Source organism: Chelonoidis abingdonii, chromosome 5 (assembly GCF_003597395.2).
Source record: "Chelonoidis abingdonii isolate Lonesome George chromosome 5, CheloAbing_2.0, whole genome shotgun sequence".
NCBI classification, from domain to species: Eukaryota; Metazoa; Chordata; order Testudines; family Testudinidae; genus Chelonoidis; species Chelonoidis abingdonii.
Genome location: NC_133773.1, coordinates 83,064,696 through 83,078,456, shown reverse-complemented (window position 1 = coordinate 83,078,456; position 13,761 = coordinate 83,064,696). Strand labels below are relative to the sequence as shown.

The 13,761-nt window shown below is 41.5% G+C and overlaps 1 protein-coding gene across 3 annotated transcripts in view; it reads left to right on the top strand.

The window, feature by feature from the left end:
* The first annotated feature begins 1,207 nt into the window (after positions 1-1,207).
* Positions 1,208-13,761, top strand: part of CFAP97 (cilia and flagella associated protein 97) — a 52,408-nt gene continuing 39,854 nt past the window's right edge. Inside the window, exon 1 of one of the 3 annotated variants that reach the window (XM_032800346.2) lies at positions 1,208-1,285. Coding sequence is in view for 1 of the 3 variants with exons in the window: in XM_032800345.2 (XP_032656236.1) it covers positions 1,784-1,793 (10 nt within the window). In the remaining 2 variants the exon portion in view is untranslated. The other 2 variants (XM_032800345.2, XM_032800347.2) reach the window with 2 other exon arrangements.

Sequence of the window (13,761 nt, the reverse complement as noted above, 5' to 3'; positions counted from 1 at the left end):
TGGGAGCTGGGGGGGTGGCACCTGCCGGCAAAAGCAGTGTGGAGTGCCTTCTGGCCCCCCTGCTTAGGTGCTGGATCTGCTGGCCACTTCCAAGGTACAGCGTGGAGCCAGGACAGGCAGCTGCGCTGCTGACTTGGAGCCGTCCAAGGTAAGCCTGTGCCCGTGCCGTGCCCCCCCCCCCTAATCTGGAGCCCCCCTCCTGTATCCCAAACCCCCTATCCCCGGCTCCACCCCCGAGTCTGCAGTCCCACTCAGAGCCCTCACCCACCCTGCACGCCAACACCCTGCCCCAGCCCAAAGCCCCCACACGACACTCTGGCCCCAGCCCAGAGCCCACACCCCCAGCCCAGAGCCCTTATCCCCCTGCACCCCAACTGCCTTCCCTAGCCCAGAGCCCCTCCCACATCCTGAACCTGTCATCGTCAGCTCCACCCCAGAGCCTTCACCCCCTCAACCCGCAGCCCTGACTGCACTCCAAATCCTTGCCCCCCTCCAGCCTGAAGCCCTCCCTTGCAACCCAAACGCTTCATACCCAGCCCCACCCCAAAGCCCACACCCCCTTCCTACACCCCAACACCCTGCCCCAGCCCAGTGAAAGTGAGTGAGGGCACGGCCTCAAGAAAACGGTGGGAATAAGATGTTCCATTTTGTGCACTTAGAAAGTTGGCAACCCAACCCCCAGGGAAAGGGACGTGTTGGCAGCAGGGTGGAATGGGCCATTGTGCATCTGGCAACTGCCGGCTTATAAATCGTGCCCTCGCACGTGACGCAGCTGGTGTTGCGGGCCCCCCTGCTTGGCCCCTCGCTCCAGGGACCGATCTCTGCGCCAAGCGCCACAGAAAGTCAATCCAGTCCTTGCTCTCAGCCCCGCAGTAGTTACTTGGCTACAGAGACAAAGGCCAAAATTACTCTAATAAAAGACTCGGATCCCCTTCGTGCTAAGTCGCTCCCAGCGCTCTGCGGTGATGGGGGTCGCTGCCCGCTCTGGCCCCGCAGTAAGGCCCTGCGGTATTTACATAGCGCCAGTCCCGCCCGTGAGCAACTCCCCCAGGGCGCTGGGGCCCGGCCTTGCGGCACGTTGATCAAGCGCGTTGCCAAGGGCGGAGCTGCCCTGCCCCAGCTCTCCCCACGCCCGAGGCAGCAGTAAGGGGCTCCAGGCCGCCCCCTGGCGCCCACCGAGCGGGAGCTCCACCCCCTCCCCGGCGACGCAGGGGCCGGGCTTGTTGCTGGCGCCGGGCGAAAGGCGCGGGGCCCGGAGTCCAGCTGCTGCAGCGCAGTGATCTCCGTGAGTATCCGCCCGCGGACCGGGCCTGGGGGAGGAGGCTCCTGGGCACTCTTTGCCCGGTGCTACTGGCGGCTCCTGCTGTGCCGGCCACAAAGCTCAGCCCCAGGGTAACGGCGACGGGAGCTTAGCCCCTGCCCGGGGCACCCTGGCGTCAGGCTCCCCGGAGGCGGCGGGGCTGCCGTGCACGGAAGAGGACGGCCCTAGCGGCGGTGTGGGACTGGTAAACCTGGCGCCTCTGCGCCCCCTTCCTCCGAGCATCCTCGCCGATGCTTGCGGCTGGAGCTCCCGCGAGTTTTCCCCGGTGGCCCTCGCCTCGCTCCGCCTCCTCCCTCTCCCCAGGTCCTAGCCTCCCCTCTGCCTTTTCCACATGCACACAGGCTGGTCCTCCGGGTGTGCATGCCCTGCTAGAGACGAACGATAGCTGCAAGCAGTGCTCTCCTCCAGCACCCCCGAGTAGTGGGCTGGCAAAGGCACCGTATAATTAGCAGGCCTTGGAAAATGGGAGATGGTAATTATATATTTTGTATTATATTTTGGTGAGGTTGCTTCCCCCCTGCACCCTCCACAAGGATTTTACTGGTTTGCTACTTGAGTCCCTGCCTGAATGACACCTATGTAGGTGTCTGTTTAGTGTGGAGGTTGCTTGAGCTATATTTGGAGAGTTTTTCTGCTTGCACTGAAAAGATGAATTAAATCCATGTTTCAATTAAATATCCATATTAACCAACTTTCTGTGTCTCCCCCTCCCCGTCTGTGTTGATCAGCAAGGTATTTGTATGGAAATCAAAGTCCTTTCCTTTAAATAATGTTTCATCCCACTACCTTATTCATTTGCTGGTACCTCAGTTTAATGTCCATAATAGGATTCCTTGTGTAATAGTTGACTGTTTTTTGTGTCAACCACTGGATTGCAGTATTGTTGAATTAATTGGCCTAGAAAAAGAGATGGGAGTGATAGGATAGGAAATACAGAAGAGTGACAGTTTAATAGTGCTTAGCAAAATATGTTGTAAACATATTACAGCATTATGCCTATATGTAATGGAGTTTGGTCATTGGGTCCAAGTATTATACATTTGGCAAAAATGTCTTAACTCAGCAAACTAGAACAAAATTGTAATATAATACTTATGAATTACTTACTCCTGGTGAATTATACTATCTCAGTAATATTATACATTTGGCCAATGTCTTTTTAAGTGTATTCCTTGGAATTAAACAATTCTAGCCTTTTGTTTTACATAATTCTATTTTCTTTGTTGTTATCAGTAATAATACAAATCTGTATGACAACTAACTACTCATGTTTTGTGTGGGATCTATAAATCCATTACAGTAAGTTGTAACCTGCTCAAACTTTGTATACAATGGAAGTACGTACACTCTTTCTGCACCAAACAAAATAAAGAAGAACAGTACAAATTGTGATCTTAGATACACATTGCTAGGCATCTCAGGGCATATTACATAATATACTGCAGTGCATACCACACATATGAAGCACTGTCTGTACATTCTGAAAGCCTGTTAAGGAAGCTATTATGGTTTAAATATGTCAACATGGTTTGAATTCACACAACAACTAGGTTTCTAACCATTAGAGGAGTGAAGTTCTGGAACAGCCTTCCAAGGGGAGTAGTGGGGGCAAAAGACATATCTGACTTCAAGACTAAGCTTGATAAGTTTATGGAGGAGATGGTATGATGGGATAGCCTAATTTTGGCAATTAATTGATCTGTTGATCTTATTAGCAGTAAATATGCCCATGGTCTCTGTTTGTATGGATGTAGAGTGTGGGATCTATTACTCACGAGATTCTTTGCCTGTTGCTGGCCTGTGTGATCTTTACACTCTAGCAGTGGGAAACTGATTGCTATGTTGGGGTTGGAAAAGAATTTTCCTCCAGGAAGGTTGCAGACCCTGGAGGTTTTTGGCCTTCCTTGCAGCATGGGCATGGGCACTTGCTGGAGATTCCCTGCACACTTGAGTCTTAAACTACGATTTGAGACTTCAGTAACTCAGACATAGGTGGGGGTGTTTAGTATGGTGGTAGATTCTATGGCCTGCATTGTGCAGGAGGTCAGACTAGATGACCATAATGGTCCCTTTTGACCTTAAGTCTATGAATCTATGAAACTGTTTTATGGCATGTTGCATAATAGCATGTAAGCTTTGCTAGAAGTTTTCCTCTTCAGTGTGGTTCTGTTAAACAGAGTTTTGCTGAAACTGGCTTAATGGTAACATGTAAAGGGGTCATCAAAGAACTGTTAGTCCTTTGTCAAAACAATCCACAGCACAACATCAACTAGGTAAACATATACAAGATGACTACATCCAAACCAGAAGGTAAATATGCACTTATATTTATTACATTTATTTAAAAAGACTGTAATTTAGTCACTCTTATGACATGTACAGAGTTCTTATCTGGACAATGATGGATAGAAAGATATATAAATAGTTCCATAAAGTGTTGAATATATGTATCCATGAGAGCATACTACTCAACAAGAGAAGTATTTTGTTATGGAGTAAAAAAACAGAGCAATCTCTTTTGGCTATTTATTTTCAGTCTCTGTGGTCTGTTCTGATGCATATATAGGATGTCATACAACTGGTGCAAACTTATGCTTTCATGAGAAAAGCCTTAAAATGCTAATCAATAACTAGGAAGAGTTGTCAATAATGAAAGGGGGACTTTCCACCAAAAATGAAATTAATCAGATATGCTGCTTGTAAGGTAAGATACTAAACATTAGAAGCATTTTCTTGCTAGTTGTTAGCTTCAGAATGGAGACTGGGAAATAAACCTTTAGTTGTTTGGATTCAGCTGTTGGAATGTTTCCCTGCTCTGCTGTCTGCCCCAGCCCACGAGAACTCCATTTCCTTTTCTCTTTCTTCACAGGTATGCTTCCACACACATCCTGAGGTCTCCAGGAGTAGGGTTCCCTCGCTATGGACCTTAGAAAACCTGCAGATATGGGGACTGAAGAGAGCATTTGTGGGATAAAGAGGGCCGTTCTTCTCTTTTGTTGTGTATTTCCTGAGACATGCAGAACCCTCAGTGAATTTTAGGTGGCTCATTGCCTCCTCATTCATGAATTTTAGGAGGTTCGTCCTAACACACTCCATCCCATGAGTCTTAGTAGGCTTTTCTTTTAGTCTTCTGAGCCTATTTGATTCATTAGAAGACTGACCGATCTAGAGATGGTTGGGGAAGGGCTGCCATCTAATCCCATCTAGGGCTTAACAGAAAGATCATTCAGAAGTTTCCCAGAGAGTCTTCCAAGATATTTAGTGATGATGATTCTCAGTCTCCTAGGGCTGAGGGGGAGGAGGGGTTTCACAAGCTTCTGAAAGCCCACACAGCAGGGAAGCCTATGATTTTTCTTGGGGCAACCAGGACTGAGAGTCACATTGTAACCCCAGGCCTCCAGCATGAGGGAGTCTTGCCTTTGCTTGGTTTGGGGGAGGCGGGGAAGGGCGGTATCAGCAACCTAATTCTGCCATTCTTTTAGCCATTCAAACACTCTCCTTAGGACTGTACCAGCCCTGTATTCACCTTGCAGGTTAACAATTGATGCACCCTAGTCCCCTGTGATATCCAGCTGCTGACACTAACTACTCACAGAAGATCCAAATCCTCTGCACCCAAAGGTGCAGTGTACCCCACTTTACTGATCTTACCCTAAACCCCCGCTCCCATAAACCACACAGCAGTTATGAGCCTTACAATAAAACAAAAGTAGGCTTATTTAAGAAATAATTAAGATTGAAGTAGAAATGAGGGAGTAGTGGCAACAGTAACAATTCAAAACAATCACCAAATGCAAACCTTGATCTAGACTTATAGTTACCTTTCCTATCACGTAAAGTAGGTTTCCCCTCAAAGTTCAGTGTGTTGCAGAGCAGAGTGGTTTCACCAGAACCAGGATCCAAACATTCATGAAAACATCCCCACACCACAAGGAGTTTCCTCAGTGAATGGATCCAGAATGCTTCTCACTCCTTTGTGTTAAAACAGCCCCCCCACCACCCCACCCCAATTCAGACAGGGCAAACCCCTGTCTTGTTGTAAAGTTCCTGTTTTACCTTCAAGTGGTTTTGATTTTTTTTTTTTTTTAGTTGCCTCTGATTGTTTTCCATTGGAAGTCCTAGTATTGTGCAAGGCCACACAGTTGAGCCTTGCATTATGTCATTGGCTACACAGGGCAGGACGACAACTCCCTCATTACCCAAATGGGCCATCACTGAGATGCATTAGCCCCTGGTGACTTTTACTTCAAGTCCAAAGAGCATTCTTTCTCTATAATTCCTTAAATATTACCTGCAATGATTATGAATTTTGACAAGTTACAAGCTTTCTGTAAATACTTTACATATATATTACTCTTTATGGATAAATATCCTGGAGGACATGTCTGGTGTAGTGAGTTTGAGAGATCTGAGGTGGTGGGAGTTGTTTGCAAAGAACAGGGGACTCTGCTGTTGGGCTTCTGTGTCAGAAGAAAACTAAGCTTGAAGCTGGCTTTGGCCTGATCAACCAACTAAGCCAGCTCGCCTTGATTCATTTACACAAGCAAAGTCATACTCGTCTGTACAGGGCCTGAGGTCTGTAGGAGATTGGTTTCCCTCCTAAGGTACCTTGAACTGTGTATTAGCCAAGTAATTTTCCCAGCACGCCACATGCCCCCCTCTTTCAAAAGCCCCCTTAGCTTTTTAGTCTCATGTTAGTGCTGTTTAAAAAACTAAGGAGATTCCCACACAATCCCCATTAATGTTACAGGCACAGTTCACTGGCTTGTGTATATTACTGTTGAAAAACATTGGTTTAGTTTAATAACCCACACTCACTGCCACACCAAAAATCCAAACAGTAGAAATTCTGAGTTAAACTTGCAAGAAACCAACCAAGCTTTCAAACACAGTATTTACTCTTTTTCCCCTAGCAGTGACCTTATCCATTTTTATTTTTTTTTAATAAGGACGACAGAAACTAAAATCTTGTATTGTAATTATGCTGCTTTGTGGCCTAGTGATGCATAATAGACATAAAACAATTTTACAGATTCTTCATATGACAAGCAACATACTGAAGGGACTCATTTCCCAACTCTGTTTAAAGTCCCAAATATTGGGAGGTACTGAGAGCGCTCAGTGCATTACAGGAGGTACATGACCCTTCACAATGTGAGACCTAATCGTTCTGCGTGCTGGTAATTTATTTCAAGTGTCATTAGACAAAAAGTTAGCATGTCTCCTCGTACATCTAGTGTAAGCTAGTCTGACTGCACATTTCAGGCCACAGAACCTCATCCACCCACCCCTAACCTCTGGCTAACTTTCTTATGTCCTCAAATCGTGATTTAAAGATTTGAAGTTACAGTAAATCCACCATTTACACTAGTTTAAACCTGCAGGAGGCCTGTACCTAATGCTGCAGAGGATACCTGCACGGCATGGGGCACGGGCCACTTGCTGGAGGATTCTCTGTACCTTGAGGTCTTCAGACCACAATTTGAGGACTTCAGTAACTCAGACATAGGTTAGGGGTTTATTACAGGAGTGGTTGGGTGAGATTCTGTGGCCTGAATTGTGCAGGAGGTCAGAGTAGATGACCATAATGGTCCCTTCTGCCTTAAGTCTATGAGTCTATGAGGGTCTCTGCCAATCTGACCTGGGGGAAAACTCGTTTCCAACCCCAAATAAGATGTTCAGGTAGCCCTGAGCATGTGAGCAAGACCAACTAGCCAGACACTTGGGAAAGAATTCTCTGTAGTAATTCAGAGCCTACCCCATCCAGTATCCCATCACTAGCCATTGGAGATATTTGCTGCTAGCAGTTGCAGATTGGCTACATACCATTGTAGGCAATCCTATAAACTTATCAAGCTCAGTCTTGAAGCCAGTTAGGGTTTTTTTGCCCCCACTGCTCCCGTTGGAAAGCTATTCCAGAACTTCACTCTCTGATGGCTAGAAACCTTCATCTAATTTCAAGCCTAAATTTGTTGATGGTCAGTTTATGGCCATTTATTCTTGTGTCCACATTGGGGCTTAACTTAAATAACACTACATATACAAACACCATATGTCCCAATCATGAAATTGGAGTAATTGTAATGAAAGATTGGAAGTTTGTGTGGTGGTAAATCATCAAATTTGGTATTGGGGATGCATGTTTGCTTCAGTGCTCCATGTGCAAAGAAATGAAATGGTAGGAGGACAACTCCAGGAACTGGCTAAATTAGTCTAGATACTTTAACTATTTACTTCCATACTTCATACACGTTGGGTTTCTAACTTTGTTTTAACCTTAACATTGAAACCTAACATCCATTCAAACCAAAGTTATATTTTTGTGGGGGATCCTACCTTTGTCTTATTATTTACTGTAATATAAACGTCAATGTCCAGAGGGCCTATTACTACAACCCATTTCCAAACTGATCTCCAGGGGGGTACTGTTGGTAGCAGCTTTGAGGGGTTTTCTTTTTGAGTTTATGTGGTTTATACTATGACTTTGTTGTTGTTTGTTGGTTTTTGTTAAAGAAATCTTTAGGACCGACAAGGTTTTGGTCCTCATTCTTTAAAGAAACTGTCTTTTCTGTGTTATATATTGTCTAGCACAGTGGAGCCATGGTCCATGACTATGGCACTAGGTGCTGTGATAATACAAATAATAATAAACTTGGGAGCTGGTAGTGGATACCTATAGTTACTGTTTTACTACCACCAGCTCGCTAGTGTGTTCTTGAGGATATTCCATAGAGTCCCAATCCTGCAGAAGCTTATGTTCATAATTTACTGTTGACCTCAGTGGGATTACTTATTTTAGTAAAGTTAAGCATATGTGTAAGTGTTGAAAAGACAGGGGCTTAGGTAAGTAATTAATGCTTGGTAAGAATTTTCTAGATGGACAGTTGTTAGCGTATACAGCAGGAAACATGTTTTCTTTGAATGTGTAAATAAGAGGGTTATTCAAATCAGAAGTTAGGCACAGGTATTTTGAATCAGTGACAGCTTTTACTAAGACTGCATGATCTCATTTGTTTCCATATTCTAGGAACTGAAATACTAAAAATCTGTACTTTCTACAGACAGTATAATAAAAGATTTTGTACATATATGTAGTGTGCTATTCTACTGAAAAATCCATGACTACAAATAATTTGGCAAATCCCACTTTTCAAAGAAATGTTTCGTGTCCTAGACGCACAGGGGAATAAAATAGAAAAGTACCAACTGAGACTCAAACTCCTCATTTAATTTCATTTCATGCTCACCATTAAAACAATGTATAGTTTGTGAAGCACCAGGAATGTCACTGAGAGAAATTGACCAAAGCAGCACATCTGTTTTTTAATGATGTAAAGATTACAAAGTGAAGGGACTGTGCCTGAAAAAGGAAAGAGGTAATGTTATGAATAAAATATTAATAATGAATAAAATATTAATATTAATATTGCAGTGAAGTGGCTAATGTTACCATCATTATCTGCTGGGCAGAATCAAAGTTGTTGAACTGTGTGTTGAGAGGCCACAGAGTGCTAACAAATGATTCTTTTGTAGTTCAAAAAGACCTGTATTTTGGATGTTTGAATTCTGTCTCCATTGTTGCCATGAAGTTGTGACTAGTCATTACTGTGCAGCATAGTGACAGCTGTGAAGACCTAGCATGGCCATATGTTACAATATAACCAGTAACACTAAAATATTGTTAATGTAGCATTGGTTGCTAAGAACATAATAATACAAAAACTTGCAAGAATGTTACAGTTAACGCTTAAATGTCAATGGATGAAAATGATCAGAAAAGGTAATATATATAATTTTTAACTAGTCTAGATTTAACAAAAAATGTGTAAAATTGCCCAAAACCAACTTTAACTGTGACCTATAGAATTTCACTCTTCCATTTATAGAAGACAATTTAAAAATATTAGATGTAAGTAAATTCCATGCGGCAAACAATATTGAGGCCTGATGATAGGAGCAAGAATGCTGTTCTGTCATTTAGTTATTGGTTTATTTACATCTAGATACAAAGTAGAGTCATCCAACTACTGACACAGAGACCCTCTTCTATATCTGTCGTGTAAAGGTTTTATAGTTAAACTGTAATACTATGTGTTGTATTATTTAGCTTTATAAAGCTGATGTCCCATGCATGACAACTATGGAACAGGAACTTCCATAATTGTGGGTCTTATGAAAGCTGAACCGAAGATAAGAGGAATCCAAGCAGAGTGGATTTGATTAAATCAAATAGATTTAAATATTTAAATCGCTAGTCAGAAAGACTGGATATAATCATGGATTTCTACATAAAAGTGCTTTCTTGATTGTTGTTATAACCTTAAAAATATTCTTTACATCTCAGAGATAGGTGTAGGTTTCATTTTTAGAAGGTACACACTATATCTATTTTAAGTGATTTATTTTGAAAACTTTTCAGATTAGTTTTACAGCTATATCAGAAAATGAATGATTGTTTGGTTATTTCATTTACTAAAGGTAACTGAAGCAGATATTTATGAAGTCATTGAGAGGTGAACTATCGCCAGTTCAACAGGTTAATTGATATTTGGAGGATTTTCTTGTCATGCTATATTGGGAGGAGAACATCACCAGGCAGACATTTAAATTGTTTTATCTAGCTAAAACAACAATGTTAAGTATTCTGGATTTTTTTTTTCTTAAACAGCAAACATATAATATCTTAACAAAAGACGCATATGAATTTTTGACTTAAACATTCACGTTTTTTAAAATCAGGTTTTGTTTTTGTTGCAAATTGTTTTTAACTAAATTAGTTAAATGAAATATTTAAAAAAAAATTAAATTGACTGACTATGTCAGGTCAACATGAGAAACTTAAAATATTGGCTTCTGCAGCTAACTCAGTCATCTTCATCTTCGTTTTCCTGTTTGTTCATAATCTGGAAAAGAAAAACAAGCTTTCCTGCTTTTTCAGGTCCCAAACAATCTCTCAGTTTGGAATAAATTAGTCCAAAGGAAGAAAATATTCTTTCTACACCGGCAGAAGAAGCTACTGCTGCTAAAAGTGAGATTATCACTTCAACAATCTCTGAATCCAAGTGCTTAAGTGACTTCCATCAGTTCACTGGTGTGACTTTCTTTAAAACATCATGAGCAAACATATTTCTTGAATGGTTCACCCTTAGCTCTGAAGTTTATTATAGTTGGCATTGTGGAGGAATGATTGCTGGATGCCCACGTCATAGCTATCTCTTGTTCTTCAGCAGTTAAGGTTTGACGCTGGTACCGAGTATTGAGAATATTTGCAAGAAAATGAGCTGGCGACAGTGCTTATCCCATTTGTTCTTTTCATGTTTGTAATTTTAATTCTGTCATTGCATATTTCCCTTTTTAAAGATCTCACTCAGTCCCTTCCATATCTCAAGAGCATCAGCAATAAAACAGCTATTTCCCTGCATTATGTTCAAGATTACAGAAATAGGCTTCAAGGTACTCGGCATGTGTTCAACATTTCTCTTAAGCCCAATGTTGAGAACTTTGGCTGTGACAGTGCCATCTGTTTTTTTTCATGATTTTGTTCACAATCTGCCATCAGATTAGGCCAGTTCTTGATATAGTGCTCAAAACAGTCCATTATGGAGTTCCATCTCACGTCTTGTGGGAGAGTTAGCTGGGTTCCTTCCACTTTTTTCAGAGCAGCTGCTGCAAAGTGGTTATTGCTGAAGTATTTTGCAATTTCAACAACATTAGCCTTTATTTCTGGAACACTGAAGTCTTTGGCTAGGAGGTGCATCAAATGAGCAATGCAACAATATGTTATTAGTTGGGACTCTCTTCTAAATTTCTTCTCATCTTGGATACATTTGCAGCATGGTCTGTGATCAAGTTGCATACTAGACATTTGATTTTTTTTTCTAGAGTGTTTTATAGCTTTTACTGCTACTTCTTGTAAGTATTCTGCTGTGTGTGCATTTCCTGATGTATCAATTGTTTCTGTAAGGAAAACATTCCCTTCTTTTGTTGTCACACAAGCACATACAACAGGATCATTGTGGACATTGCTCCACCCATCAAGACTCACGTTAACAATTTCACCCGTTAGACCATTTGCACACTACTCAATTTCTCTTTCAAACACTTTATCCAGCAATTTGCTGCTCTGTTGGGTGGACTGTATCCTGGTCTTAATGACTGAGCCATGTTAATGAAGTGTGGGTTCTCAATCATACAGACAGGAGAGTTTGTTGCATAAAAGAATCGGGCAATTTTTCATCCATTACCTCTTTTTGTAATCTGCTGGTTCTTATCAGAAACTTATCTATGGTTGTTTCTGGATGATGGAACTTCTTTTTGCTACAGATGAAATACTGTGGTTATGTGACATACATGATGTACTGAAACACTATCATTGACAGATAACGCTGAACCTATAGAAAATGATCGTGATCTTGAAGGTGGAGAGTCTTCAGAATCCTGTATGTTGAGGATGGATTCTCCTAAACAAAATAAGTCAATGCAGTTATTTAATTATTATTACCATACTGCTCATTTAGTATTATTCATTGCATTCACTGACACTCAGTACTACTGTAAAGGTGAAATTGTAAAAGGAAGATCTGCCTACTTTAGCTATTTATTTTTTATCACAACTGCATCTAAAATAGAGTAACAACTATATTTTTTGTTCAAACATGAGAATTCAAGAATAATCCAGAAGGAAGACAGGCAGTCCTTAAGAAAGGAGTTTGAAATAAAAAGGTGTACCAACCTGAAGATCCTACATGTTCCTTTCATCATCTTCAATGCAGCTTCTCCTGAGAAGGAACACTTCTCATGATGCTGTTGTTGTTGTTTCATTTGGTCAACTAGGCCTTGCATTTCTTTGTTGCACTGTTTGCATTTTGCACGCATGCTTGTCTTAACTACAGGTAGAGGAACTTCATTCAAATATTCCCAAACTGGGTCTCTTTTATGGCCTGCTGCCATTATAGGTTTCCCTTCTAGTGAAAGAATGGTATGGCAGATCTCAAATCAATGAAGGCTACACTCAAAGACCTCAAGACTTGTGGAATATGCTGCTCAAAGAGTTTCACTTTTGTTTCTACTACCTATCCCTCTCTTCTCACATTTATAGCCAGACTTTTTCTCCTTGTCCAGATCTGTTCCACCCCCAAAATCATCTATTCATTGAACTTTTTGAAACTTTGCACTTTTACAGAGAGGTAAGGGATTGACTCTGTGTACACAAATTTGCTGAGGGGAATTCGGGTTGAAGTCTGTTATTTCTCACCTCTGTGTTAAAACATTTTTCCTGTTAACAGAATGTTATCTCTGGAGACCTAAATTCACAATTTGAGAACTGCAAAACTAACCGTCTCTGGTAACTTCTAGACTGAGCCCCATTGAGTAGATAGAAAGATTAACCTAAATAATCTATTAAAAAAAGCCCCTGGAACCTCATAAAATTGGGTCCCTAATCCGTGAACTATTGGAACTCATTTACAAAATTTTTCTTAGACATTGCATGAATATATTGTCTCATACTATAGAATTAGAATTTATAATCCCTATTCCATGATGAGATATGTTTAAGCTATAATGTCTCTTAATTAAAACTATCTTTAGATGGATTTTTTGGATAAAATGTTTTTTGAGGAAAAAACCTGATTTAAATTAAAAAAAATGGATTTTTTTGTTTTGAAGAAAAATCATTGATTTTTTTTTTTTTTTTTTTTTATCCACCCTGAATCCAAGTAAGATTGTTCTGGGAATATCTAATATGAAGTCTTACATTTTTAAGAAAAAGGGAAGTGGTATGTAATAGATGTTTTTAACTTTGTCTTTTTTCATTCTTTTTAATATTTACTTTATAATAAAGTTGTTATACTAAAACTTTTTTAGCTTTACATTTCCTTTTAGGCTATTTTTAGGAATCCCTCTGAGAGCTAGGTGTCAGATTCTACAGGATATTTGAAGCCAGTTGACACAAGAAGTGATAAATACTGCAAAACTCAAATTCCACCCTGAACTTTTAAGAGGAGGGCAGCGGGAGCGGGAAGCATGTCTTGTCCTGCTTCCCCGTCCCTATTTCTACAGCTGTGGAGGAATTTAGGAGATGTGCAGAGCTGATGGCTTCCCAGGTTTTCTTCCACTTGTGTTGCCCTGCAGTGCTTAGGAGCTTTGCAAGGTGTCTAGCTCACTAGGTCTCCTTTTGCTTCATTGGCTCTTTGAAGCTTTGGATCTCAGTAGAATCCCTAGTTTCTTACTACTTAAGCTGCCGTATGGTGCTTCTGAACTTCATGTGGTCCATTTCTCTTCATGTGGTGGTGATGATTTAGAAAGCTCTGAAGCTTCAGAGCAGTTGAAAAGTGAGGAGAGAACTGGGAATGTTGGGCCCTGTGGAATTTCTGTGCTTCAAAAAGTACTTGAGGCAGGAGCAGGGCTGGCGCTACCATTTAGGCAGCCTAGGCAATCGC